Raw genomic sequence first — 24,876 nt, 5'->3', positions numbered from 1 at the left:
TCAATTATGCATTGTTTCCCCAAGAGCTGGTTAACATCACCTGATGAGGTCACTACAGATAGGCGAGGGTATAGCGAAGCTTGTATCCGTCTTCCCCTCGATATACCTACCAAACAACGAGGATGATGATGATGGCTGCTCACAGGTAACTTAGACTTGGATGACGGACCTGGCGAGGAACCGCGAGGATTGGGCGAGAGCAGCCACTGCTTCATGGGCAGATGACCTTGGGCCCCAAGTGCTTGGGTATAAGATCACATAAGGCGGAACTGATCTTACAGGATTTCGGGTTTTCACCATATTTGAACCTTCTAAATAGGTCTTACAATGCATAATGGATCCCAAGTCAGGATATACCGTAGCGTCATTTCTGGCAACGGTAACGGTCTCACGTCTCACCGAGAAAAGAGGGCCATGACGCATAAGTGGTACGAGTAAAAACCAGGAGATTTAGGTAGTTAGTTTAGCACACTTCCATCTCGATCTTCAAAGATCAAAGTGCTATCTGTCCCTGCAGTAGGTAAGAAGGAGATGAGAAGAAAACATGAAGGGAGGGAGAGAGTGGGGAAAGGAGGGGAGGAGGAGGGGGGGGGGGGGGGGGGGGGGGAAGGGGGGGGGCCTTTTTTTTTTTTTTTTTTTTTTTTTTTTGGGGGGGGCGGCGCAGAAGCGGTGGGGCTAAGGAGATAAATTGGAAGGGGGTGGATCAGGTGACTGGGCGCTCAGCACTAAGAGCACAGGACATGGACTACTAGTATATGGAGCACCTAGTACTCACTACAGTAGTTACCTCAAGTAGTGTAAAAAAACTATGAACTGGTAGTAGTTAGGTACGGAGGAGTCTGTCTAGCTGAGTCCGGGTCATTTATGTCATGATCCGAGGAAACTTTTTGTACAGTACATACTATCTAACTACTCCGTACTCAGCAAGAACCATGGGGGTAGTGAACTCATGAAGTCCCAGTGATTGAGCAGTTAGGTACTAGGTAGTAGGCTTAGTGGTCTAGGTACCTAGTAGTCTTTTACCATCACCTGCTGTTATTGGTTTGCTCCATGTCAAGTGACCATCCGCGATTTTCACCCTAGCACCCTGTTGATTGGTGGTTCCAGCGGACTTGGCCTCTTCGATCTTCATGGAGGAGGTAAATTTCAGGGTACGAAGTATGTGTACTGTAAGTTGAAATGCACTTATGTATTGATGAATGTCACATGAGTGGTAGATGTGTGATTATACAGTACTGTACAGTATTATTTACGTACTATATGGATGGGTTTTACAGTCGTACGTGCTTTGCCCCTTCTCCCACGACCAAGCTTTCCCCGCCACAATTCCACAGGCTTGCACCTTTTTCATGCTCGAATGCAATCTAGATCATGGCGCCCATGCCCTTTTGCTATCCACAACTTATGCCATCTCCTCCATCTCTCTCTAGTGGTATAATGATGAAGTATATATAGCATATAGCTTATAATCCAGAAATTTTGATTTAGTAGACTGATTTGCCTCTTTTGCCGAAAGCATGTTGCTATTTGGAGCATAACCCACTCCAATCCTTTCGCCACAAGAACTGACAGGGAATTGATACCTGTAGGACATGGAGCTCATGGCTGCTGTCTCAATTATGGCAGAGACCAAGAATGCTAGATACATGATAAGCCCATAGCAGTACCTACCATAGACGGTTTGAGAGTCGGTATACAATAGTATGGATTTAAAGCAACTAGAATGTTTAAAAGAGTGTTCAAGATGCTGCCTTCACTTTCCTTGAGAAAAGACTAGTTTATACCGGTGATCCCTTTGCCCTCACTGGTAGTGACGTTCGCAAAGACTCTTCGGCGCGCCAAAGCCAGCAGTCAGTAGCCCACTCCCTCATTCTAATCGTTTGAAATGCAGTGGAGCATATACGATGGAATCGTGGGTTTCTAAACAGTGAGCACGCTTTAGACAGCTATTTTGGTTTTTTGCAGGAATTATGCACAATGTTATCCAGGATTGATCGGATAACTTTTGAATAGATGACGTGGGTTGGCGGATTCTATGAACAGGTACTACCTCATAGCAGCTACTCGGAACAACAAGCAAATCCATCCCAGCCCGCACTTGCATAGCTGAGCAAATCAAGTATGCTCTTCAACTACAATACTGTACATGAAATGAAAGATTGCCGATGACAGTAGCTATGGTTAATCGTTTGAGGACTTGCCGAGATGGGAGCAGGACCCGCCTTACCTACCTACACATACACATTATGTATGCAGCTGGTGTCTCAAAAGTCATACCACGAACAACAGGCTCTTTTCATAGAGTCAGAAAAATACCTAGAACTGTTCCATCAAGCCCAGGCTTTACAATTACTGTTTAATCCTGCAAGTGGCTGTACAGTAGCACTGCTGAGGTATTTTTTGGCTCTCCTCTCCAGATATACAGTTCCATGAGAAGATTTTCTGAAGAAAAGATGCAGTGCTAGCAGTCATGGCAGAGCTCTTTGTGGATAGTGGATACTATGTTTCTACTACTCGTACATAGGGCTAACTGTTCAGCCTATTTATCTCGGAGCATAACCACGTGTACAGTAGGGCATTTGGTTAAGACTTAACCATCAAGCGCAGACTGAGTCTTGGACCAAGGCTTTAATTTTACCTTCCCTGATAGTTACAGGGTTCTTTCTCATTTGTGTGAATTTATGTAACGGAATTTGTTATTCTCCTTTCACCCAATTGATCAACCCAAAGGACCTCGACCTGGAGATGTTTTCCCAACTCTGCCCGCTCCCGGAGGCAGTAGACTCTCCCTGACCAATCCTGGGTGATTTCGATATGCTGGGCGTGCCCCTCGACGCAATACCTACAGTGATCACCGACCGTGGGAGGGAGGGATCTATTGCACCTTCAGGTGAATTCTGCCGATTATCATTGCAGTAGACCCAAATTGCACCAGTGATGTCTACATCCGATCATTGACAGGTGCTCCGTATGCCGCGACTTACTGACTACTGCGCATTGTTAAGTTAGCCCATAGCACAGTGTGCTACTGTACAATATTCCTACCTCATCAAAATCCTGAATCTTTGAAAAATGTATCCAGAAAGGGGTTTCTCTTTTTAGGATTCTTCCAAACGCCAATTTACAAGGGTGGGAGAGAAGAGGGTAATATCGCACACATACCTGGTGCTGGGTATGAGGGAGCAGTAAGATGATGTCACAGTGGGGAAAAGAGGGAAGACGCCGCTTTACAACTCAACCACCGTTTTATCAGTTCCAATCTTTCTTTCCCGCCCTTCGGTTTAGACATGGGACTAGGGTTTCGCCACACTCAATCTCATTGATAATTAGCTTGGATGTAGCTTCAGATGTCATTGCGGAGCAAGAGTCAATTCTCACTGTCGCATGGACTCTACAGTATAGCACAAACCGTAAATTACTTGTAGAGTGATAATCGGGTACGCACGTAGTTTGAAATCACGAGCCCTACACTGGATGATGGGACATGGTCTAATCTTACCCTACCATGGAAGGGCATGGTTCCAGTGGATAACTCATATTAGTACGTAGTTAGATTGAAGCAGTGATCCGCCTTCACCCCTCCCCCCAAAGGGGGAATGAATAACTTCAATATCTATCCCCGAATTTTCCGTCCAGGCAAGCTGCCTCTCAATTGAACTTCGGTTCTATATACTTGATCATGAAAATATGTCAGGATTGCTTCTCTTCCCAAGTAATAAGTGACGTGTGGCTGTCCAAAGTTGACTCTTTGAAACTTTCTCCAAATGTCACGCTTCTCAAGAGGCTTATTATGCCCATTCACACAAGTCCTTTTTCTTCGGCGAGCCGAACTATGGGGGGTGGGGACTATTGGAACTAGTCTACTTAGTATGGTTGAATACGGAATAGTAACGTATGACTTGGTGTAATCAGGACTTGAGACCGAGTAACTCACTGAGTACTCCTAGTTCTGGCTCGGGATGACTCGGTGGCGCCGCATGAGAGGTCATGAACTTCATTGGATTGAGTTGAGGCCTGTAGCAAATATTGTACCTCCCGGAGTCCCGGTCCGGTAGTACTCATAAGTTACCTTGGTTCAAGCTAAAAGAATCCCAGCAAAGGCCTTTCAAGTGCGGTATTCGGGTGGTTTATTACGCAGTAAGTAAGTATTCACTACGAAAACTGTTACTGTACGTATCTCGGCGCTGCTTTCTTCCTCCAAAACCCCTTCTGACTTGATACACGCTGCTAATATCCTTCACAATCATCGTATATACGCTAAAATCCAGTGCTTCAGGTCTGAAAGTACAGAATTAATGTTCTGTCTTACTCGTTACAACCAATATTAGGGAGTTGATCTTAACCTGACTTGCAAGCCAACCAGAGTACAGGAGTGATACGTACAGGCCATCCCATCCATGTTATTAATTTCTCATTATGCAATATTGGTTATGTGCTGTCGATTGATGTCTTTGAATGAACATCTCTGAGGAGATTTTCTGCGGTATATATATCCCCTTGCCCGCCCTATCCTTCTCACCACAAGAAATCCACATGAAGGGGACAGCGTGAAGAGTAGGCATGACTGCAATTGTCCCTGTGCTGCCATCAAGGCCAAAGGTTTTGGTTTCAAACAAGCGTCCGCATTCATTTTACATTGTCCCATCTATGATGCGTCAGGTAACAGCAACCATTCCAACAGTGATGCTTCCATGGACACCCAGCAATCTTGTTCGTCTGCCGGTATAGCCATCGGAAAAAGGTAAGAAAGCAGAAGGATAAGAAAACCATGGGACCGAAATCATGAACAGAACTGAGATCAGCTGCGGCCGAGTCAAGAAAGCATCTATACAAAATTGGGTCCCGTACGTCAAAGCGATTGCAGCAAACCGCGTTCAAGGGGATTAACCGTAGGTAACACACAACCTTCCGAACATACACATGGAGAAAGAAGAGCTACTAAAACAGAGATTGAAAAATATATGAGCCAGGGGCAGGCCGAAAGCGAGAGCGCCTAGCTCCCACGCCCGAGTGGGAGTCACTAGCCCCAGCTACGTTCTAGGGCGTGCTTAGAAAGGAGGAGGGATCATGCCCTGGGCCTCAACTTTCTCTTGCTGCTCCATCAATTCCTCGCCAGCGATCTCGAGGGAAACAGCAAGACCAAGCTTGGCCGTTTGCTAATGGAGAGACAAGCATTAGTGTGACAATTTCAACAAAAGCTGTATTTTGTTGAAGTATGGGTGCGACTTACCTTGGCCTGATCAATCTCGCCGGCGAAAGTAAGAGCAATAGGCATGGCTATCCGCTTCTCGAGAAGGCAGCTGACCTTTCCGGCACTGTCGACCTGAGCACGGAAAGTAGAAGCGCGGAAGTCATACTTAGCACCAATGGCAGTAGTGCCATCACGGCTAGGACCACCCATCAGCGCAGCAGCCGCGTTAGGAGCGAACTGCAGGTTCATATCGACACCGGCCTCAACGCGCTCAGAAAGCTTCTTCCAGTAAGAGGCAGTCAGAACACCCTGAGCCTGAAGTTGTGCGCTGGCAATCCAGTCGTTGGCCTTGTACCGGGCACTGTAAGAAAGGGCACTTTCCGGACGAGTGTTCATACCCTGGCGCTGCCAAATTGCTTCAAAACCAAGTGCTAGGCTGGGCGTAACGGATTGGAGATAGCTGCCAACGAAGATTCCAGTGAGACCTCCATCCAAGAGAGATGGGTTGAAAGCCTTGAGAGAAGCGGAGAAATCATCACCGGTGTAGTCCTGGTCGACCTGAATGAGGGCCTGACTAGAACCAGCCATAATCTGAGTGTTGGTCTTGGTGACCAACTTGGGAGTCCAGCGGTAGTTGGCGACAGCGGCGAGTCCACCATCGCTTCCGATGTTACCTTGCATAAAGACCTGCATGAACCAGTAGTGATGGCCGTTAGCAAGTGGCAATATACTTCATGAAGTGTAGCAAGAGTGTTTCAAATCAGAGAACGGTTTACCTTCGGACTTCCATACATAGCGGAGAAGTTGTACGGAGGCAAGTTTCCGGACGAGCCCATCGAGAACGCATGCGACACACGGAACAAGGGAGACATCCCAAAGACTTTAGTCAAATCGGCACGAAGACCCGTGAACATGAAGTTTGACAGCAGAACATCCTTTTGCACCTCCCGGGCGATGTTTTCCACAGTTCCGGGGTTAGAGAGACCGAGGGCGGCCCTGCGCTCGGAGAACGAGGAGTATGCATCCTTGAGAGCTGCGGCAACGGAATTGTCCGTCAAGAACGATGGAGGAGTCAAATAATCGGACATTGTGATGGATTGCGGAGGAAAAACAAGGTCGGTATACTCGAGTGGAACGAAACGGACGTTGGAACGTGACGCGGCCGTCCTTGTGATGGAAAGATGGGGAAAGACAAGGCTAGGAAAGACGAGTTCTTGACACCAGCCCTAAAATGAAGACCGAAGGAATCCAGGAGCAACCGTGGCAGTTGTAAAGGCAGGTATCGAGGAAAGTGCCTGACCTGCTCGGGGAGGTAGGGGGAAGGGGGTAGGAAGAAGAAAAAGAGGAGGAGGGAATGCCAAACACCGAGGTAGAATTCGTGGTGAGGTTCAGTTGATGGACGATTGAAGCCCAGAGCTTTCGGGACTGAAAAAAGTCGCTCAACCTTCGCTTTTCCGCCCGGGCTGCGGCTAAGGTATCTGCGGTTCGCCGGAGCCAGACTTACTCAATACTCAGTAAGAACCAGCCTCGGATGCTCGGACTTTCAGTTCTGCCGCGATGACCTAATCAAACTTCATAAGTCAGTTGATACGGAGTGCCTTGTTACGTATGAGTAGGTACAGTAACGTTAAAGTCAAGAGGTTAGTGAGTACGGTAAGCCTGAGTGTACAGTATAGTAGCTAGCCAACCGATCAACTGATACCTTACTGCATTTAATCATTATTAGACTGGGCATGACTAATGGAACTGACTAACTTAACTAGGTAGTTGAATTAGTCACCCGTGACCATTCACACATGCATCCCGACACGAAAGTGATTCTTATCTCATTCAGTTCTTGTACAGTACTTAGTATAGTAGTACCATTTCGTCTTTTATATTGCTCTTGAACTATACTTGATAGCCCGCATCAGTCTGAATATAGAATCGCTTCATTGGGTGTGGAGTAATTGACTACAGGTACTTGGTAATTATTGTCTACGTACTCGAGGTATGTACAGCTGAATACTGTACCTACGTACCTACGTACTAGGAACACAGTCCGCTGCCTGGCTGGTTGGGCCGAGCTCGTGCTCCTTTCCTCTAATCTTGAATGCCGACTGTTGGAACCTGCCTTCCTTTGACTCCAGCTTTTACCCTCCATGACTTTTCTTATTTATCCCACCCGGTCTTCTTCAACATCGAGATCGAAATTGCTCGTTGTCGTGCTGTTCGTTATCAGTGTCAAAGAAAGCCCGTAATTATCCCTTAGCACCATGGACACATTACTGTAAGTCCCCTTCTCCCCGCCATCTCTGCCATTCTCCGATCTATCTGAGTCTGGCTCCTGCGCACTCGCCTGTGCGTACCCATACCGCTTACGCTTTTGGCGACCTGGATAAACCCACAGCTACCTGGTGCTCTAACATGGACTAGAACTGCTGAAATCATCGCCAATTCCCCGCGTTTCCGACGGAAGTCTTCTACCTTCGTCGATGCGATTCATGACTTACCCGAGAAGGCCGATCTGGCTCCGGCCCAGCTCTACAGTACCGAGTCAGGACGGCTTTTCCACTCCGGCCGAATCGTCATTATCACCGTGGGGTTACCGGCGAGGGGTAAAACGTTCGTCATACCCAAGTCACTCGTATATTTCCTTTGGCTCGCTGACGCTTGATCAGACATATGTCTGTAGCTCTAGCGCGATATCTACGATGGTAGGTCAATTCTTTCACGGGAGATTCGCTGAGACTAGCGCTTAAGATATCCCAGGTTAGGTGTGAAAACAAGAATATTTCATCTAGGAGATTATAGACGTGCAACCATTCCCTTTGGCCAGGATATTCCAGACGACTACTTCTTCGTGAACGGTAAGCCTCAAGTGGCAGTTCTTGCATCTTTCCTCAACGTACTCATTCCGCACAGCATCCGCTTCATCGGTTCTCTTAAGACAAAAGATTGTGAAACGGTGCCGGGAAGATATTTATCAGTTTTTGAACCATGAAAATGGACAGATAGCCATTTACGACGCTGTCAATCCATTGGCATCCGGTCGGCGATCACTCGCAAAAGAATTCGCCAAGCATGACATTGAGGTGAGTTGTCTGGGATGTGTGCTTTGAGTCTCTTCGTTTATTTTGACCCTTTCTCCCATTAGACACTATTCATTGAGTCCTGGTGTGACGACGAACGCATAATCGAAGAAAACGTCCGAAGGGTCAAAATATCCTCACCCGATGTAAGTACTTCCCGGCATTTTCGCGCGAGACCCTAATTCTTGTATAGTATGTGGGCTGGAGCTCGGAAGATGCGGTAAAACATTACTTGACTCGGATAGCCGCTCGTATTCCTCAATTTCAGTCAATGGAGGAGACGGATCTGAACTATATCAAGGTACTGGCCGTGGCCCTTCTCAAGCCATCTGGTTTCGCTAACCACAAGTAGATGATGAATGCCGGGGAAAGGTTAATTGTGAACAATCGAAGCTTCGGCTATCTTTCCAACCGAATAGTGTTCTATCTCCTGAATCTTCACATCAAATCCAGACACACGTACTTTGCACGGGTAAGTCTGGAGGATTGTATCTGTTTTACATATTCAAAGGCTGAAAATCACCAGGCTGGCGTATCGCTGGAAGCGGATTCTTATAAAGCAGATGCCTCGCTGTCCGAGCAGGGCGAAGACTATGCGAAGAAGATGACGGAGTCCTTGCTGAAGCATAGGGAGTCTGAAAGACAAGCAATGATTGACGAGGGAGAACCGAGTTATGAGTTAAAACCACTAACTGTCTGGACCTCAACACGAAGAAGGACAGTTGAGACGGCAAAGTATCTCCATGAAAAAGGATACAAAGTGCGACAGCGATCTCAGATGAGCCAGCTAAATCCTGGAGTTTGCGAGAAGATGTCAGAGGCGAAGATCCGTCAGGAGTATCCGGAAGAGGTTGCAAAACACGAACTTGACCCCTACCATCATCGGTATCCGCGGGCGGAGGTGAATAGCCTTGTTATCTTCCCAAAAGTATTATCATTGTAGCTGACAGCAATGGCAGTCATACCATGACCTTGCAGTTCGGCTCGAACCTATCATTCTAGAGCTCGAGCGTGAACAGAACGATCTGCTGATTATCGCACATGAAAGCGTGCTGAGAGTCTTATACGGGTACTTGATGGCCTGCAATGCCGCGGATATCCCATTCTTGGATTTCCCTCGCGACGAGATTATTGAAGTAAGCCCAATGAAAAGGCTTCGACGAAGTTCATTTGAAATGAATGTCCATCTGACCGGTCCCTCTAGATCATACCCGAAAGCTATCAAAACGAAGCACGCAGGATCCATATCTCTGGCCTTCCCAGCGAAATCGTCCCCGGTTCTCCTCAGGACATCAAGATCCCTGTGCCCCCCAGCGGAGTGACGACCCCTTTGGCCGCTGATCTTGGCAGCCCGCGCGAGGGTCTCTCGACTCCACAGAGCGGCCTCCGAACTCCGCGCACACCGGAAAGAATCTCACAGCAGCATGTTGAAGACGTTGTCTAGTATATATATTGTTTATCATGCACATGGTACCCTGGGCGTTATTGGTATCGAGCAGATCCTCATATATCAAAGTGTTGCCGGAAGGACTCGGACACTAGCCACCGTGGAGCGTAGAAACAAAGACGATATTATCGCCAGATTGAAGCTCATAAGTTTCCTCCCCTTCGAGCTCCCAGTCGGCATCGTTGATCAAGACTAGGATTCCGGGGCGCCTAGTAGAATATACATGCATATGGTCAGTCATCGTTGCTTTCATACCGGTCCTTGGACAGACGTACACATTATCTTCCAGTATGAACAATTCCTGTCGTTGATCTTTCATGAGGTTTTTAACCAAGTATCCAAGAAGGTAGGATACGTTTGGTCGGCTGCCATCGCTGAGTTGGGAAGGAAGGGTGATGCTGTGCTTGCGCTCGTTGGCGAACAAGATTTCTAGGCCCCCACTATAGAGCGAAGCAGTCAATGAATCATGCTCGGGTCAGCTCGGGGATTATGTAGAGAAAAGGGGAAACTCAACGTGAACTCAACCGTGAGCGAAAGGGATGTGGAATCTGAAGAGTTTGCTTCCATGGTTGAAAGGTAAGGAGAGGATAGATCGGTAGATCGATAGACAGATAGAATACTCAGAATGATTCTGACCCTGATGTTAAAGAGTTCACCGAGTAAGAGGCAGGAAGACGAAAAGAACGCTGTGACTGTCCAGTCAAAGGTCAGTAACTTTTGAGTAACTTAAGTCTTATCGATAAGCTCCCCCTCCCTCACCAGCACAAAAAGTCAGTCGATTGCGACAGACCGCCTGCCCGCCCCCCGCCGACCTCTCTTACCTTTTCGTCCGTGCATTTGAGATTGATTCGGTTCGGACAGCAAGCGGTTGTTCCTCATCTCCTTTTCAGACCTGTTGGGCTCCGATTTCACCAGCTCAATGGTCTCTGTCACCACCGAGTACATTAGCGTTGGGGGCAATAGGCATCCCGCCGCCGCCGATTGGGACGTCCGGACCGGCGTGCTCGCCTTCGGTGCCGATAACAATGTAGCACTATGGAACCCAAATGTGTGTGCTCATTTGTTATTACCTTCTCTTTCGCTCATTACCTGACCCAAACACAGGATAGTACGCAGCGCGGTGTCTATTCACTCCTTGTCGGCCACACCGACAAGGTCAGCGCCGTTCGATTCTACACCTGCCCTACTACAGGCACTAAATACCTCTTGACCGGGTCAGTCGACCATACAATCCGTCTATGGCGAGCGCACTCAGCCGACTCGCGTCAATTCGTGCACGTGCATACCTTTGAAGGCCATACTGGTTCAGTCAATACCATTGCCGTGGCTGACGGGCACGAGATTGTGGCAACCGGAGCCGCTGATGGAACCGTCAAAGTATGGAAGATTCATGCTCAGGGCGAAGCAAAGGGGGAGCTGCTCAAGTCAATAACCATGAAGCCACGGTTCTTTCCACTGGCATTGGCATTGAGCCCTCTTCAGTCGGAGTCGGATACCAGACCCGTCGCCTTAGCGGTTGCAGGCACCACCAATGCCGTGCAAATTTACGTGGCGGAGAACACCCTTACGGCTCTTGAATTCAAGCTCTCGGCCGTGTTGTCTGGACATGAAGCTTGGGTACGGTCCTTGAATTTCACGTTAGATAAGCAGAGCGCAGCCGGTGACATTCTACTGGCATCGGCGAGTCAAGACAAATATGTCCGACTTTGGAGACTGCAGCGTGGGGAAGCGACTACTACTGCCCCGGCCGATTATGTTGATCCCATGCTAGGTGGCGCTGAGACAACTCTTTCGAACAAAGCCCACCAATTCGAGGTAACCGGAGTGAAATTCTCCGTCACCTTCGAGGCGCTACTTTTCGGAAATGAGGACTGGATCTACACCGCCAACTGGAATCCCAATCCAGAGCGTCAGCAGCTCCTCACTTCCTCGGCTGATAATACACTAACCATTTGGGAGCAAGATCCTGCTTCCGGGGTGTGGCTCTCCGCCGAGAGGATGGGAGAGATTAGCGTCCAGAAAGGCTCAACAACCGCTACTGGCAGTACGGGTGGGTTTTGGATTGGCCTCTGGTCTCCAAATGGCACGCAGGTTGTCAGCCTCGGCCGTACCGGTAGCTGGCGAGCATGGAAATATGATGCAGCATCTGATTTGTGGGTGCAATCTCTTGGGATTTCAGGACATATACAGTCGGTCAACGGCGTACAATGGGAGCCTTCTGGCGGATACCTCCTGTCGACTAGCGCCGACCAAACCACGCGCCTTCATGCCAAGTGGGAGCGCGAAGGACTTCAGTCTTGGCATGAGTTCTCCCGTCCTCAAATACATGGATACGACTTGAACTGTATCGATACTCTAGGACCGGCTAGATTTGTGTCTGGCGCAGACGAGAAGCTTCTGCGGGTTTTCAACGAACCTCGACCAATCGCGAAACTACTGGAGAAGCTCTCCGGCTTCAAGCAATTCGAGGAGGATCAACTACCTGACACAGCCGAGATCCCTGTGCTGGGTTTGTCAAACCAAGCTCCGGCTGACGATGCCCCCGGAGGAGAGGAGGAAACAGATAACGCATATATGGAGAAGACACAGGCTGTCTCTACGACACTTTTAGAGTCAAATCAACCGCCGTTTGAGGATCAACTGTCTCGTCACACCCTATGGCCCGAGCATGAGAAGTTATATGGCCACGGCTATGAAATTTCTGCTGTAGCCGTTAGCCACGACCGCACGCTTATCGCCACAGCCTGCAAAGCGAGCTCGATTGACCATGCGGTGGTTCGTTTATATGACACTTCCGACTGGCATGAGATCCGGCCCTCCCTTGCCGCTCATACCTTGACCATCACAAGTCTCTGTTTCTCTAGTGATGATCAGCATCTTCTCAGCGTTGGTCGTGACCGACAATGGGTTGTGTACAAGCGCAGCGAGCAAGACCCCTCAACCTTCTCAATTCTGACGATCAATCCCAAGGGTCATTCACGTATGATTCTCGACGCCGCATGGGCTCCGATTTCGCAGACTCCTATCTTCGCGACTGCTGGCCGCGACAAGTCAGTGAAGGTCTGGCAAATGAATGACGGTGCATGCGAATGCAAAGCGACAATCCCCTTGAAGACCCCCGTAACCGCCATCTCATTCCTTTCGAGCATACAGAAGGATTCGTTCATTCTCGCCGCGGGCGAAGAGAGCGGGGAGCTATCTATCCACCGTATTGCCATCGGCAGTCTGCAAATGAGTCACCTGGCGAGCGTTGACAAGCTCAAATCGCCGTCCAAGGCCATTACTCGACTTTCCTGGTGGCCGGGCCAGAAGGAAGCGGCGCCACATTTCGTGCTTGCCGTGGCAAGTGAAGATACCTCGTTGCGCGTATATGACTTCTCGGATTTGGTTTCATGAGCGAAAAATTTGTATATCCAGGTACACGCAGTATATTCGCAGTAGGAGACAATGATGAAAGCCAACAAAACAACATGAAGCAAATAAAGTGAAAAACCATTCATTAGATCGTCTGCATGTTGAAACACACCGGGAGTGGGTTGAATATCCGCTTGTTCTAAAACTCTTGAAGTTGAAAGTTACCGTGTATCGGCAATAATGGTTGAATTGTGCGCACCCATGGAAACAGGGCAGGGCCAAGGTAGAGAGTGCAAACACTAAGAAAGAAAAAGAAAATGAGGAGTGGAATATATCATGGTCGCTTTTCAAGCCCATAGCCACCCAAGCCATCTAGTGACGGGTAGGTTTTGGCCTGGCCCTGATATCCATTTCGGGGACCTCTGTGTCGAAGATCCTCCGTGAGCCATTTGAGCACCAGCTCGCCGAGCTGACTATTCTGGGACGACTCTTTGACCTCATCGCGGAACGTCTCGATAGGACCCCATTGGCGGACGGTGCCTAGATGCATGTGGACCAGATGCGTGGGCCACAGGGACAGATTGTCCAGAATGTGCGTGGCGTACACGATGGAGCAGGGTCTGGACTCTGTTTCGCGCTTCAAGAATCCCAGGAAATTGGCCCGGGAGAGCAGGTCCAGATCGACGGTGATCTCGTCAAGCAGGAGAACCCGCCAGGGACGGAGCAAGCCCATTGCCAGCTGCACGCGGCGACGCTCTCCATCCGACACGGCGTGCATGCGCCACCGGAGATCGATGTCGAGTATCTCGACCAGCTCGTCCCGACGCTCTGGGTAGGCGTTCCCGCCAACAGATGCAAGTAGAGTGGGCACGTCGATGTCGGTCCGGACAATGTTGTTCAGAACCCATTCCATGCCGAGATAAGTGACGCCTTCCAGACCGTCTTTAAAGGGGTCTTTGCCGGCCACGGTAATGGTGTCCGTTGGGGCCAGACGCTTCCCGGACAGGAGGCGTAGGAGTGTGGTCTTGCCGGCACCGTTGGCTAGGGAGATGTCAACCTCTCAGAAGACGGATATAGTCACTTTACCATGCAGCGAGCTTACTTACCTCCGATGAGTAGAGTACGACTGCCGGACGGCACGTTCAGATTGATATCCGTCAAGCCTGATGATCCATCGGGAAACTTGAAAGACAGGTTTCTCACCTCGATTGAGGGGGGATGGAGATCGGAGTCAGCCATGGATAAGAAGATGAAGAAGTCGAAGATATTGGTCGGTGTATATAACCCTTTGGTCCTTTCAACAGATTCAGGCAATTTATTCTAGGAATTGATGTGGATTGATGGACTGCTGGGAGATCGGCGGGGAGGGAACACGCGATAACAGATAAGATCCTTAATCCCTTGATGAGGTAAGAATCCCGAGCTGCGATTTTCTCGCTCTCGTTCTCTGATTCTTTCCCCGCAATTTTTTTTTTCTGCTTTCTGGGAGAAGGCACCTAGCACCCAGAGCCTTGTCTTCTTTGAAGTCAGGTATATTTCTCCAGGCCAAAATGCTAAGTGTGGTCTGGTCCGGTCCCTCATGCGACATCTTTTCCGGCAACTGTTCTCTATTTACTCGTCTCCACCTGTCATGAAGCCCCTCATCGCTGTCGTCGGAGCGACAGGTACTGGCAAGTCGAAGGTTAGCAAGAACTGAGAATCAGAAGAAGAGAGTCAAGTGGCAAGAAGGCCATACATCTAGCCAAGACTCATTCACTAACGGCTACAGATAGCTTGCAGTTGACCTGGCCTCGCGCTTCAATGGCGAAATCATCAATGGTGATGCGATGCAAATGTACCGCGGCCTCCCGATCATCACCAATCAAATCCCTCCTGAGGAGCGTAACGGTATTCCGCATCATCTACTTAGCTGTGTCGAAATAGAGGAAGAGCCATGGTGGATCGGTCGATTCAAACAGGACAGTCTTCGGCTGATTGACGAGATCCACGCTAAGGGGAAACTTCCGATTCTAGTCGGAGGCACACATTACTACACACAAGCCGTGCTATTCAATGATCAACTAGTCGATGCAGATCAAAATTCCAGCGATGATGATCCAGTCTTTCGGGATGACAACGGTGACCGGGATTCATCGACCAAATGGCCGATTCTCGACGCTACGCCAGAAGTGGTGTTGCAGAAACTCAAAGAAGTCGACCCAGTCATGGCGGCCAGATGGCACCCAAATGACGCCCGCAAAATCCGGCGCTCTTTGGAGATCTACTTCCAAACTGGGAGACCCGCCTCTGAGGTCTACGCAGAACAACAGCGGCTGAAACAGGCTGACATGGCGCGTAACAGCCTTTCTCTTGGTGTGGGTCGTTTGCGATACCCGACAATGATTTTCTGGGTGCACTCGGAGAAGGGAATCCTCAATGCACGGCTAGAAAAGCGTGTGGACTCGATGGTAGACCAAGGTCTCATGGAGGAAGCTAGACGCATGTTTGATTTTGCTCGGGAGAAGAAAGCGCAGGGCGATCCGGTTGATCACACACGAGGCGTCTGGATCTCTATTGGCTACAAGGAGCTGGCACCGTACTTCGAGGCCCTTCACAAGGGCTCCATGACCAAGTTGGAGTTGGAGGCGTTGAAAAGAGCCTGCGTTGGGTCCGTCAAGTCTGCAACGCGACAATATGCCGTATCGCAAATTAAATGGATACGAAACAAACTATGGAAAGCCATTGCCGATGCAAGCGCGACTGATCGTCTCTACCTCCTGGATAGCACGAACGTCGAGGCATGGAAGGAGGCTATAACGCAGCCATCAGAGGAATTGGTACGAGCTTTGCTGAACGATGAATCCACTCCTGATCCCAAGTCACTATCGGAGCTTGCTAGAACCGTCCTAGGTGCAAAAGAGGCACAACCGGAGAGAGATCCCACCGCACTTTTGCAATGTATAACGTGCAATGTCTGCAAGAAGACTATGCAAGGCAGGGAGCAATGGGATATTCACATCAATGGGAATGCACATAAGAGAGCTCTCACGAGTGCAGCCAAGAAGGCTGCACGTGATGCGTACCTTCGGAAACGGCAGGATAGTCGCACCTCGGATGTTCGGCCAGACATTAACACTGAAGCCCCGATCAGAGGAGACACAGGGTAGATGCCACTATCCAGGGTTGATGTACGACTTCCACTCTTGCACCCTGACCATCCGGAACATATTTGAGAAGAGGGTACACAGGACTCCCTCGGTCTTTAGCTGTGATACAGACTCGTTTTTTTGTATATCGGTGAACGGAAATACAGACCGTGAATCAGAGGACATTTTCAGGATATAACCACGACTAGATATTTTAAAGGATAGACACATCTCCTTCCGAGGGCTCAGAGTGAAAGAAGATTAGCCACATGAAACATACACGCTTTCTATTGCTTGGCGTTCGATTAGATCTAGCTGGGACACTATGTGTCTTCGAAAGTAGAACATCGGGTAAGCCGCGGCGGATTGCGATTCACCACGGAATTGATCACGTCAGTCATCTGATCAGGAACATCAGGGCGCAGGCGCCTCCCTGTGCGAAGGACATTCGTCACTGGGAAATGCACATATCTCTTATTGCGAATCTGAACCAAGAGTCGACATCAGATGGAAGCCGTTGGCGACCGTTCATAATTTCGGCTTCCCGTTCATCAAGCCTCTGAACGACTCGCTATAGAGAACCAAGCTTTAACGAGCCCGAGTCCCTCATCTTGTCGACCTCCAAAGTGAAAAGGCTGGAGAGATGATGTCGCCAGTTCCACTATCCTCCACTTTGAAGACCTCTATGACCGAGGATCTCTCACGTTTGACTATCCTCCACGTCCCTTCCTCCTGTATGGTAGATTTAAGCCCTGATCTTGTTAGTTATAGCTCTTGCTGTGACAGTCCTTGATGACCGCATGAGGATCGAGTGGGCCTTTTCCTACATTGCAGAAATTCAGCAGTGAAATTGATGCATATATTTCCGTCCCAGGTCGCTCGTCCCACTTTCTTGACCTTGCCTGGTATGCTGGCGGTGTCCAAGTCCTCAAGACGGTGGACGATTCCTTGCTGGTCTCGAAACCCGACAATAATTCGAGGCACACCGAGAAGGAATGACTGAGCCCAGAACTTAAGAAGCTTCCTTTCGTATTTGACCATGTCCCGGTCATTCCTGATCTCGGCCGAGGTTTTCAGCTCTACCCAGTTGATAGGGTCCTCCTTCCGTTCTGGTTTGCGGTCCCATACTTCACACAAGTGATTAGTTCATATCAGCTGTAGTACAAGGTAGAAGCATTGCATCTGCTTACTAGCATCCACTTCGCCTCCAATGACAAGTTTGGTGCGTCCTATCGCAGTCCGCACCACGGAGCAATACTGGGCCTTGTTGTTCACCACGTGCTCTTCTCGACCTTCAATCTCCTGACGAGGAGTTGGATCCCATGGTTGATTGAGTAACGATATTGTTTCAAATTTGTAGCCTGCATCAATCAGTGTTAAATTGGCGATTATTCAGCCGAAGAGCTCCGATAGTATTCGAACTCGGCCGTGGAAGATATACTGTACCCCAGTATGCCATTAGCTCTTGAGAAGCCATACCAGGAGGCATTCTCTGATTCTTCTGGATCCGCTTCTGCTCATTTTTGTAGCTGTTGTTCTCTTCAATGAAGCTAGAAAGTATTAGGACCCCGCAAATAGCCGACTGGAACATACGCACATAGTTCCCTAACAAGGTTGTCAATGACTTAGCATAGTTACAGCTGAGAATCAATGGTAGCTTACTTGGTACAATGTCGCATTCATCTCAAACCTGTAACGGGGTTAGGCCACCGATGATGGTAGAACTTCACCGGACGTCAGGAACACACCCATTCATGTTGTCAAAGGGAGCCGTCAGAATCTATGCCTCCAGCGGTACATTAGCACCGAGCCTTTGGAAAAGCAGTATTGCTTACAGTGGTTAGATGTCATACTGACCTTGGTCATCATTCCTCTCCAAGTGATGATATCGGCTTCACATTGGTTTCCAGTTTCCTGTTCCAGAGCCATGATGGTATCAAGCAATGCATCGAGATGCTCGTCGGCGGAATCGTCTAGCTTCTGGAAGGATTCAAACCCCCGGTTCAGATCGGCAGGGAGTTGCGGTGTGTAGTAGTATTTCAAGGAGGAGTCTCCCAGGTGGAATTCATGATCATCGTCATAGGAAAAGCATGCGATTTCCTGCCCGTGTTCAATACCAATCTCAATTTATCCAAGTCCAGAAAGGGAATGGGGAAGAGGCGTAAGTAGGGGCAGGCAGGTAATAAGTGTAATGTCAGTTACTTACCTTAGGACGTCGAATCGCGGCACTGGCTCCGTAGAAGCGGCCAATGGGTTGAATATCAAACACTTTCCGGTCCATTAGTAGGTAATTTTATTCTCAAGACGCGGAAGCATTCAAGGTCATAGTTGAATAGTTAGTTGTTTGGTGTTGGTAAAGTGATAAGTGGGCGTACAGTACAGGCCCAAGTAAGAACTACGTACCGTTCAGTAACTTATTATGTACTGTACTCAGTCTGAGGTCGCTCCGCCCGCCCTTCTGGAAGAAGCCAAGCGCGCCGGCATTGCTATTCTCTCCCCCACCCCCCACTACCAAATGTCGTTGGCCATCCACCAGCTCTTTCTTCCTTCCTTTTCTTGTTGCTAAGCAAGCTTGACGTCCTAAGTGGCCGTTCTAACTTTTCGATTACAGTTTCTGGTTATATCGTGTCCTGATTCCTGAGACACTTGGTCCAGCTTGTAGCCAGGCATCTCTAAAGGTCGTCCGCAGAGCCTCCTTGAAGTGGTCTCCACTCCAACATGACCTCACGCATTGAGAAGACCATCGCTCGACAGCAAGAGAAGTGAGTCAACCCACCTTGCGCCTCCTATAACAACTTGCCCAAGCCAAGACGGAAATCTAACAGCTAATTTGTTTTGTCATCATCTTCCAGAATCGCTTCTGGTGCATATTACGAAGCTCACCAACAACTACGAGTCATCGCCGCGCGGTATATCAAACAAGCCAACTACGATGTGGCGGCAGAACTATTAGCTAGTGGCGCTGCGGCCCTCTTGAAAGCCGGGTCTCAGCAGGGTGCTTCCGCTAGTGGCGGAGACCTGGCTATCATGCTGGTCGTCGAGGTGTACATCAAGGCCGGTTGGGAGATCATCTCCGGTGATGATGATACCGAAGGACGAATTCGAAAGAGTAAGTGTTGCACCCATTATCAACCTCGAATAGGGTGCCGTATGTCACAACCTTTGCCACGATTTCACTCGGAACACGGCTGACGGGCAATGTCAATAATAGAGCGGTTGATCGAGCTTCTGCACGCCTTCCCACCCGAGGAACCTACACGGAAAAGGTTTATACAGGAGATGATTGGGTGGAGTGGTCGTTTTGGTCCTCTGGAGAGAGGAGATCCCGAACTGCATCATGCTGCTGGATCAGTATACGCCGAGGGTATGTGAATCACAATAGATAACGATGGCCGGACAGCTCTCTAATCTGAAGCTTCTAGACAATGAACCATATGACGCTGAGAAGCATCTGATTTTCGGTACCTCAGAATCGGCCGAGACTCTGGCGAAACTTGAATACGAGTGGTATACCCATGACGATCCGCATACGGCAGCAATTTACGCATCTCGTGCCGTATTTCCATACCTTCTCATCGGAAACCTTCGCAATGCCAACAAAGCCTTTCTTATCTTCACGTCAAAGCTTTCCTCCTCGAATCCATCACTCGGTGTACAAGAGGTCAGCAGCGCTAGCTCTGATGTGCGGGTATACCCTGCGCTTCCTTTGCTGAACTTCATAAGCATGCTCCTCCTCACGATACAGCGTGGTAGTTCGGATCTTTTCAAGCAGCTGACCGCTCACTATGCATCCCACGTTCGAGAGGTTGGCATCTGGGACGAAGCCTTGGCTCAGCTGGGTGAGCAGTATTTTGGAATCAAAATTCCCCGGCAAAGTAACCCCCTGCTAGACATGATGGGCAGCATGCTTTTTGGAGGTGGTCAGGATACTGCCGGTTCCCGGACGGCCCCTCAAGGACGAGTGGGCTCGAAAAGGGTCGAGGCCCCCCCTGCGAGTATGGAGCTTGACTAGTTTGAGGCTGGCGGGAACTTCCGCGATGTAAATCAATGCAGTTCATATACGTCATCCACCATGCGTCGTGATAGGCATCAGGCATGTAAACACCGTGGAGATTCTAGATGCTGGAGTCGACCTCGGGTTCGTACATCCAATTATCTTCATCCAAAGCAGCAACTTTGTTACGAAGGCTCTGCTGGATAAGGGTTAAAATCTCTGTATCCAATTAGCTTCTACCTCTCTCACGGCTGTCGAAAAGACTTGCCAGCTGGCTCACTACTCATACGCCTGCTCTTGTTTCGATACATTTCCGATAAACTGGCTTCAATCTCTTTGGTGAATTAGCATGGTCTTATACGCATGGCATGGCGCAGGGATTTCAACACGAAGTCGCTTACTCTCTTTCTCCCGTCTTGAGATATCGGTCTGGTTTGTAGTATCGACTGTTGCAGTTCCGGAGCCGCCATGAGCACCTACGTCTTCTATACCCTCCATTTCATCACCCGCATTGCCAATCAAAGCGGGGAGAACCGGAATGTCGAGCTTGTAGCCACCGTTTGTGTCTCGGGCCACAATTTCCCCTGCATCGACGGGGCCGGAACCCAATGACGAGGCGGAGTCCGAGGACATCGAGGGTGCCATATGTGTGGATAGAACCGGAGCCCCCTGTGTAGCGCTGCTCTGCGCAGAGGAGCTAGAAGGAGCGACCGACACAGGGCGTCTGCTGAGATGGTGATGAAAGAGATTGCGGCGAACAGAGGTCGTTCCCATGGTGATGATTACAGGAAAGAGAATTCACTGGTTGAGGTGAAAGCTGTTGTAGCAATGGTGAGGTAAAGTAAGCGGTATCCCCGAAATTGGTAGAGCGCCTAGTAATCATAAAGGTAATAAACAAGGTCTTTTAAAGTAATACAGACGCGATGATTATAAGTTGCAGAAATTGGATTAGTAGATAAAGGTTGTTGGAGTAGCAGAATGCTTTGGGGACATCACCAGCTCCAGACTCAATGTGTGGTGCACACTCCGTACCATGCAGTGATCGAAAATGGAAGAAATATGGAAAGCGCAGGCGGGAATACAATCGGTCTTTTTGCCAACTGGCCAGACGGACCCCATGTGATCTTAAAACGGCAGAGAAAGATAGATCGATCCCTGTGTCGTCGACGGGAACCGACTTGCATAGGAAGAGTGCACTGTGAAACCTGCTGGGTTGCTTGTGGGAGTGAAAGAAGAGAAGAAAAAAAGCACTCACAGTCACAAGCCCTGGTCACTGCACCGGCAACAATCAATTATGACTCCTTTGGGCGGACCCCCGCATGTCCGACGCGTCTCCGCCTTGACCTGCGCGCGTCTTCCTTTCCCCGAGCCATACCCGGCCTTTACTTCGAATCCAACTGCCTGCTTTGTTCGCATACCACACAGACAGCTCGACTCTCTTCATCCTCACTCATTATCTCCATGGCTCAAGCCGAATCTTCAGCCAGCGCTGCCCGTAATGGACTCAAACCCAATACGGCCGGCGCTCCTCCCGACTACGAGCTTCCTTGGTATGACGCAGCCACGATGACCACGGGAGCCAGGAACTAACACTATGTCGCAGGGTCGAGAAGTACCGCCCGATCTTCCTAGATGATATTGTAGGCAACACAGAGACCGTTGAACGATTGAAGATTATCGCCAAAGATGGGAATATGCCACACGTGATAATTTCTGGCATGCCTGGTATCGGAAAGACAACCTCGATTCTGTGCTTGGCAAGGCAATTACTGGGAGATGCATACAAAGAGGCTGTGCTTGAGCTGAATGCCAGTGATGAAAGAGGTATGCCCACCTCTGAGCGGGAGCATGAACAATTTTTGACACCCCCCTCTTTAAGGTATTGATGTTGTGCGCAACCGGATCAAGGGCTTCGCCCAGAAGAAAGTTACACTGCCTCCTGGCCGTCACAAGATAGTGATTTTGGACGAGGCAGATAGGTACGAGCCCGTGATTAACCTCCCACGCAGCTCCCTCCCATTAACGGACAGTATAGTATGACGTCTGGTGCCCAGCAAGCGCTACGACGTACCATGGAGATCTACTCGTCTACGACTCGTTTTGCCTTTGCATGCAATCAATCGAATAAGATCATTGAGCCCATTCAATCCCGATGTGCCATCCTTCGTTATGCCCGGTTGACAGACTCCCAGGTTGTGAAGCGGTTGAAACAGGTGTGTGACGCCGAGAAAGTGGAACATAATGAGGAAGGAATCGCTGCATTGGTGTTCAGCGCAGAGGGAGACATGCGTCAAGCCATCAACAACCTCCAAAGTACATGGTCAGGGTTTGGCTTCGTTAGCGGGGACAATGTCTTCAGGGTAGTCGATAGTCCACACCCCATCAAGGTTCAAGCCATGATCAAGGCCTGCTGGGAAGGGAAGGTGGACGGTGCTCTCGACACACTCAATGAGCTGTGGTATGTCTCTTCCTAGGCCCATCCGACATCGCGCTGTGGAATTAACGAGTATGTCAGGGACCTGGGATATTCTTCACATGATATCATCAGCACTATGTTCCGAGTGACCAAGACCATTCCCTCTCTGTCAGAACATTCCAAGCTCGAATTTATCCGTGAGATTGGTTTTACACACATGCGCATCTTGGACGGTGTACAATCTGTGCTGCAGCTAAGCGGTTGTGTCTCTAAGCTTTGCAAGATCAACATGAGACCCCAGCTTTTTGAGCCACCGAGAAGCTGAAAACTCGGCCTTTAATGCCGAAAATTTGCATTTAAGTGGCGTTAGTGGCATTTAGTGTAGGAAGTTCTGATAGGTTCATTCATCAGGTATCTAGCATTCACTTCAAAAGAGCTCCGGATTTTGTACAATGTCAGGGTACTAGCTGAAGGAACTACCTTTTCGCTGCGGTTGATTCAATACTACCCGGAAGAGCATAGTGGTCTCACGAAGTCAGATATTCGTCAAGTCTGCTTTAGAGGCATGGGAGCTTCTGGCATTCTTGCCCCTTCGGGTGGATTGTTCTTGCTTTTGAACTCGTCGCACATTTGCTCGAATGTCACCCATTCTACGCCTTCGTGCTTGTTGATATGCTCAATGATTCTGTCATTGTTAGGACCCAGCTGCAAACACTACGAATGAGACATAGAGCCGCGCCAACTCACCTCTCATGCATCAGAAGCACATGCGGACGTCCAGACACATCAGGATGTATCGTCATCGGGAAAACAAATTCGTCGTATTCGCGGTAGAAGTAGTCAAAGTGATCCTAGAGTGCCACGAGTCATCAGCTTAGATCATGTTAAAGACCAGGAACTTTAGCACACCAACCTTCCAAATGTCCTCGATGTCTCTTGGATTCACCCATCCATGGCTGTTCGGTGCCGACTTGATGAACATCATCGGCGGCAAGTCATCGATGTACCAATTTCCGGGGATCTCGACAAGGCCTGTATCCTGACCCCGGACGAGCGGCTTCATCCACGTCTCAGCCTTCTGGGTATAATCGATCTTGGTCCACGAGTCGCCTGTACGCAGCCAGTACATCTGGCAATCATGATGAGACATGGAATGATCGTACTCGATTCCATAGGAAAGCAGAAGATCAGCCATCTCTTTGCTCGTTTCCCACCATGGCGCAACGATGCCTCGTGGGGGCTTGCCGCAGAACTTGTAGATCATATGATAGGTTTTGTCCAAGATGTCACGCTGTTGCTCGATAGTCATGTCGGTTGGGTTCTCGTGGCTATATCCGTGGAGACCGATCTCGTGGCCCTGATCGCGGACCATGGCACACTCCTCCGGAAAGGTCTCAAGCGAATGACCGGGGATGAACCATGTCGCTTTGATGCCATACTTCTCGAACAGCTTCAGCAGTCGCGTTGTGCCGATATGGCCGGCAAAGAGACCTGGGGAACCGTCCTGATCAGCAGAGCTTTGGTGGTGGCCGGAGGGGATAGAACAGCGGGTCAAGTGGTTACTACCACTGGTCTTGCTGGAGAGGCTGATCGGGTCGGTTTCCTACCTCGACTGATGTCATTGGAGCTGTCCTCTCCGCCATATGACCCCAGCCATCCGGCTACGGCGTCGATATCGACTCCGTAGCTGACCAAAACACGCTTCTTGCCCATTGCACTGTGTCGCTAGATGATGATTTGAAATTGATGGAAAATAGGTTAGGGGATAAGAAAAAGAACGAGCTGGGAACTTATATCATTTCGCAATTTAATCTTATCGTTTGCTGCGCATGACGGACGGGCCTGCCGCTAAGAGTGGGGAGGAAGAGGGGAAGCTTCGAATTCACCGAGATATGATGATAAGTGCCTCGATAAACCCCGGGAGATAAGCCTAAATAACAATCCATTATGCCGGTTCCAGCAAAACGCTCTGCCGTACCTGACGGGGGCCAGGTTCGAGTTGGATCTGATCATGTCAATCACTTATATCACTTATTTACTTCCTGGTCTCTCGACCATATTCAACTCACATAGTCAAAGTCAGCTTGTTGTCAAGTGTTATGAATAGACTAGGACCTTATGAATGTTACCTGGACACGTTGCATCCTCCGAAGTCCCTGGTCATTACTAGTTACCTCGTTTGAACTACCCCAAATCCCCTTCCCCTGCCGCCTCCAACTTGGGCCGAACCTGACCCCAACTGCCCCCAACTGCCCCCAACTGCTACGACGCTAGATTG

General features: G+C 49.4%; 10 protein-coding genes across 10 annotated transcripts; 4 read left to right on the top strand and 6 right to left on the bottom strand.

Annotated features, from left to right (window-relative positions):
* Window positions 1-2,623: 2,623 nt before the first annotated feature.
* BO82DRAFT_395172 (uncharacterized protein) lies at window positions 2,624-3,517 on the bottom strand (the record flags this gene model as incomplete). The annotated part of the gene is made up of 5 exons (XM_025638773.1): window positions 2,624-2,875; window positions 2,985-2,990; window positions 3,163-3,168; window positions 3,379-3,470; window positions 3,500-3,517. The coding sequence occupies 5 exons, from the start codon at window positions 3,515-3,517 to the stop codon at window positions 2,680-2,682; spliced, it is 318 nt and encodes a 105-aa protein (XP_025487942.1). The 3' UTR covers window positions 2,624-2,679.
* Window positions 3,518-5,048: 1,531 nt separating this feature from the next.
* Window positions 5,049-6,279, bottom strand: tom40 (TOM complex pore protein TOM40; the record flags this gene model as incomplete). The annotated part of the gene is made up of 3 exons (XM_025637598.1): window positions 5,049-5,156; window positions 5,231-5,878; window positions 5,968-6,279. The coding sequence occupies 3 exons, from the start codon at window positions 6,277-6,279 to the stop codon at window positions 5,049-5,051; spliced, it is 1,068 nt and encodes a 355-aa protein (XP_025487941.1).
* Window positions 6,280-7,071: 792 nt separating this feature from the next.
* On the top strand, window positions 7,072-13,343 carry BO82DRAFT_435592 (Elongator subunit ELP2). The gene is made up of 13 exons (XM_025641037.1): window positions 7,072-7,460; window positions 7,607-7,795; window positions 7,852-7,887; window positions 7,943-8,040; window positions 8,096-8,265; window positions 8,328-8,408; window positions 8,456-8,563; window positions 8,615-8,734; window positions 8,789-9,163; window positions 9,222-9,398; window positions 9,467-9,705; window positions 10,571-10,757; window positions 10,814-13,343. Exons 1-13 carry the CDS (start codon window positions 7,447-7,449, stop codon window positions 13,103-13,105), a joined length of 4,086 nt encoding a protein of 1,361 aa, XP_025487940.1. The 5' UTR covers window positions 7,072-7,446; the 3' UTR covers window positions 13,106-13,343.
* A 54-nt stretch (window positions 13,344-13,397) lies between these two features.
* Window positions 13,398-14,302, bottom strand: BO82DRAFT_377782 (putative ABC transporter; the record flags this gene model as incomplete). Its single annotated transcript, XM_025637597.1, has 2 exons — window positions 13,398-14,104; window positions 14,170-14,302. The coding sequence occupies 2 exons, from the start codon at window positions 14,300-14,302 to the stop codon at window positions 13,398-13,400; spliced, it is 840 nt and encodes a 279-aa protein (XP_025487939.1).
* Window positions 14,303-14,525: 223 nt separating this feature from the next.
* Window positions 14,526-16,209, top strand: BO82DRAFT_435590 (tRNA dimethylallyltransferase; the record flags this gene model as incomplete). Its single annotated transcript, XM_025641036.1, has 2 exons — window positions 14,526-14,744; window positions 14,836-16,209. The coding sequence occupies exons 1-2, from the start codon at window positions 14,643-14,645 to the stop codon at window positions 16,207-16,209; spliced, it is 1,476 nt and encodes a 491-aa protein (XP_025487938.1). The 5' UTR covers window positions 14,526-14,642.
* A 133-nt stretch (window positions 16,210-16,342) lies between these two features.
* Window positions 16,343-18,557, bottom strand: BO82DRAFT_386395 (DXO/RAI1 family decapping nuclease). Its single transcript, XM_025638247.1, has 8 exons — window positions 18,395-18,557; window positions 18,046-18,288; window positions 17,937-17,968; window positions 17,847-17,878; window positions 17,635-17,742; window positions 17,379-17,549; window positions 17,016-17,315; window positions 16,343-16,940 (listed from the first exon to the last, which is right to left on the bottom strand). Exons 1-8 carry the CDS (start codon window positions 18,467-18,469, stop codon window positions 16,795-16,797), a joined length of 1,107 nt encoding a protein of 368 aa, XP_025487937.1. The 5' UTR covers window positions 18,470-18,557; the 3' UTR covers window positions 16,343-16,794.
* Window positions 18,558-18,674: 117 nt separating this feature from the next.
* Window positions 18,675-20,357, top strand: BO82DRAFT_386394 (protein GET4). Its single transcript, XM_025638246.1, has 4 exons — window positions 18,675-18,950; window positions 19,041-19,297; window positions 19,400-19,552; window positions 19,611-20,357. Exons 1-4 carry the CDS (start codon window positions 18,907-18,909, stop codon window positions 20,198-20,200), a joined length of 1,044 nt encoding a protein of 347 aa, XP_025487936.1. The 5' UTR covers window positions 18,675-18,906; the 3' UTR covers window positions 20,201-20,357.
* BO82DRAFT_435587 (uncharacterized protein) lies at window positions 20,304-21,054 on the bottom strand (the record flags this gene model as incomplete). Its single annotated transcript, XM_025641035.1, has 3 exons — window positions 20,584-21,054; window positions 20,472-20,516; window positions 20,304-20,401 (listed from the first exon to the last, which is right to left on the bottom strand). Exons 1-3 carry the CDS (start codon window positions 20,954-20,956, stop codon window positions 20,304-20,306), a joined length of 516 nt encoding a protein of 171 aa, XP_025487935.1. The 5' UTR covers window positions 20,957-21,054.
* Window positions 21,055-21,384: 330 nt separating this feature from the next.
* BO82DRAFT_357989 (replication factor C subunit 4) lies at window positions 21,385-23,245 on the top strand. The gene is made up of 5 exons (XM_025636165.1): window positions 21,385-21,732; window positions 21,786-22,006; window positions 22,062-22,161; window positions 22,218-22,640; window positions 22,698-23,245. The coding sequence occupies exons 1-5, from the start codon at window positions 21,644-21,646 to the stop codon at window positions 22,921-22,923; spliced, it is 1,059 nt and encodes a 352-aa protein (XP_025487934.1). The 5' UTR covers window positions 21,385-21,643; the 3' UTR covers window positions 22,924-23,245.
* On the bottom strand, window positions 22,981-24,452 carry BO82DRAFT_357987 (polysaccharide deacetylase family protein). The gene is made up of 4 exons (XM_025636164.1): window positions 24,206-24,452; window positions 23,512-24,089; window positions 23,346-23,449; window positions 22,981-23,283 (listed from the first exon to the last, which is right to left on the bottom strand). Exons 1-4 carry the CDS (start codon window positions 24,309-24,311, stop codon window positions 23,145-23,147), a joined length of 927 nt encoding a protein of 308 aa, XP_025487933.1. The 5' UTR covers window positions 24,312-24,452; the 3' UTR covers window positions 22,981-23,144.
* Between the last annotated feature and the right edge of the window lie 424 nt (window positions 24,453-24,876).

Source organism: Aspergillus uvarum, assembly GCF_003184745.1.
Source record: "Aspergillus uvarum CBS 121591 unplaced genomic scaffold BO82scaffold_64, whole genome shotgun sequence".
Lineage (NCBI taxonomy): Eukaryota > Fungi > Ascomycota > Eurotiomycetes > Eurotiales > Aspergillaceae > Aspergillus > Aspergillus uvarum.
Note: the sequence above shows the minus strand (reverse complement) of the source record. Positions and strands in the feature narration are given on the sequence as shown.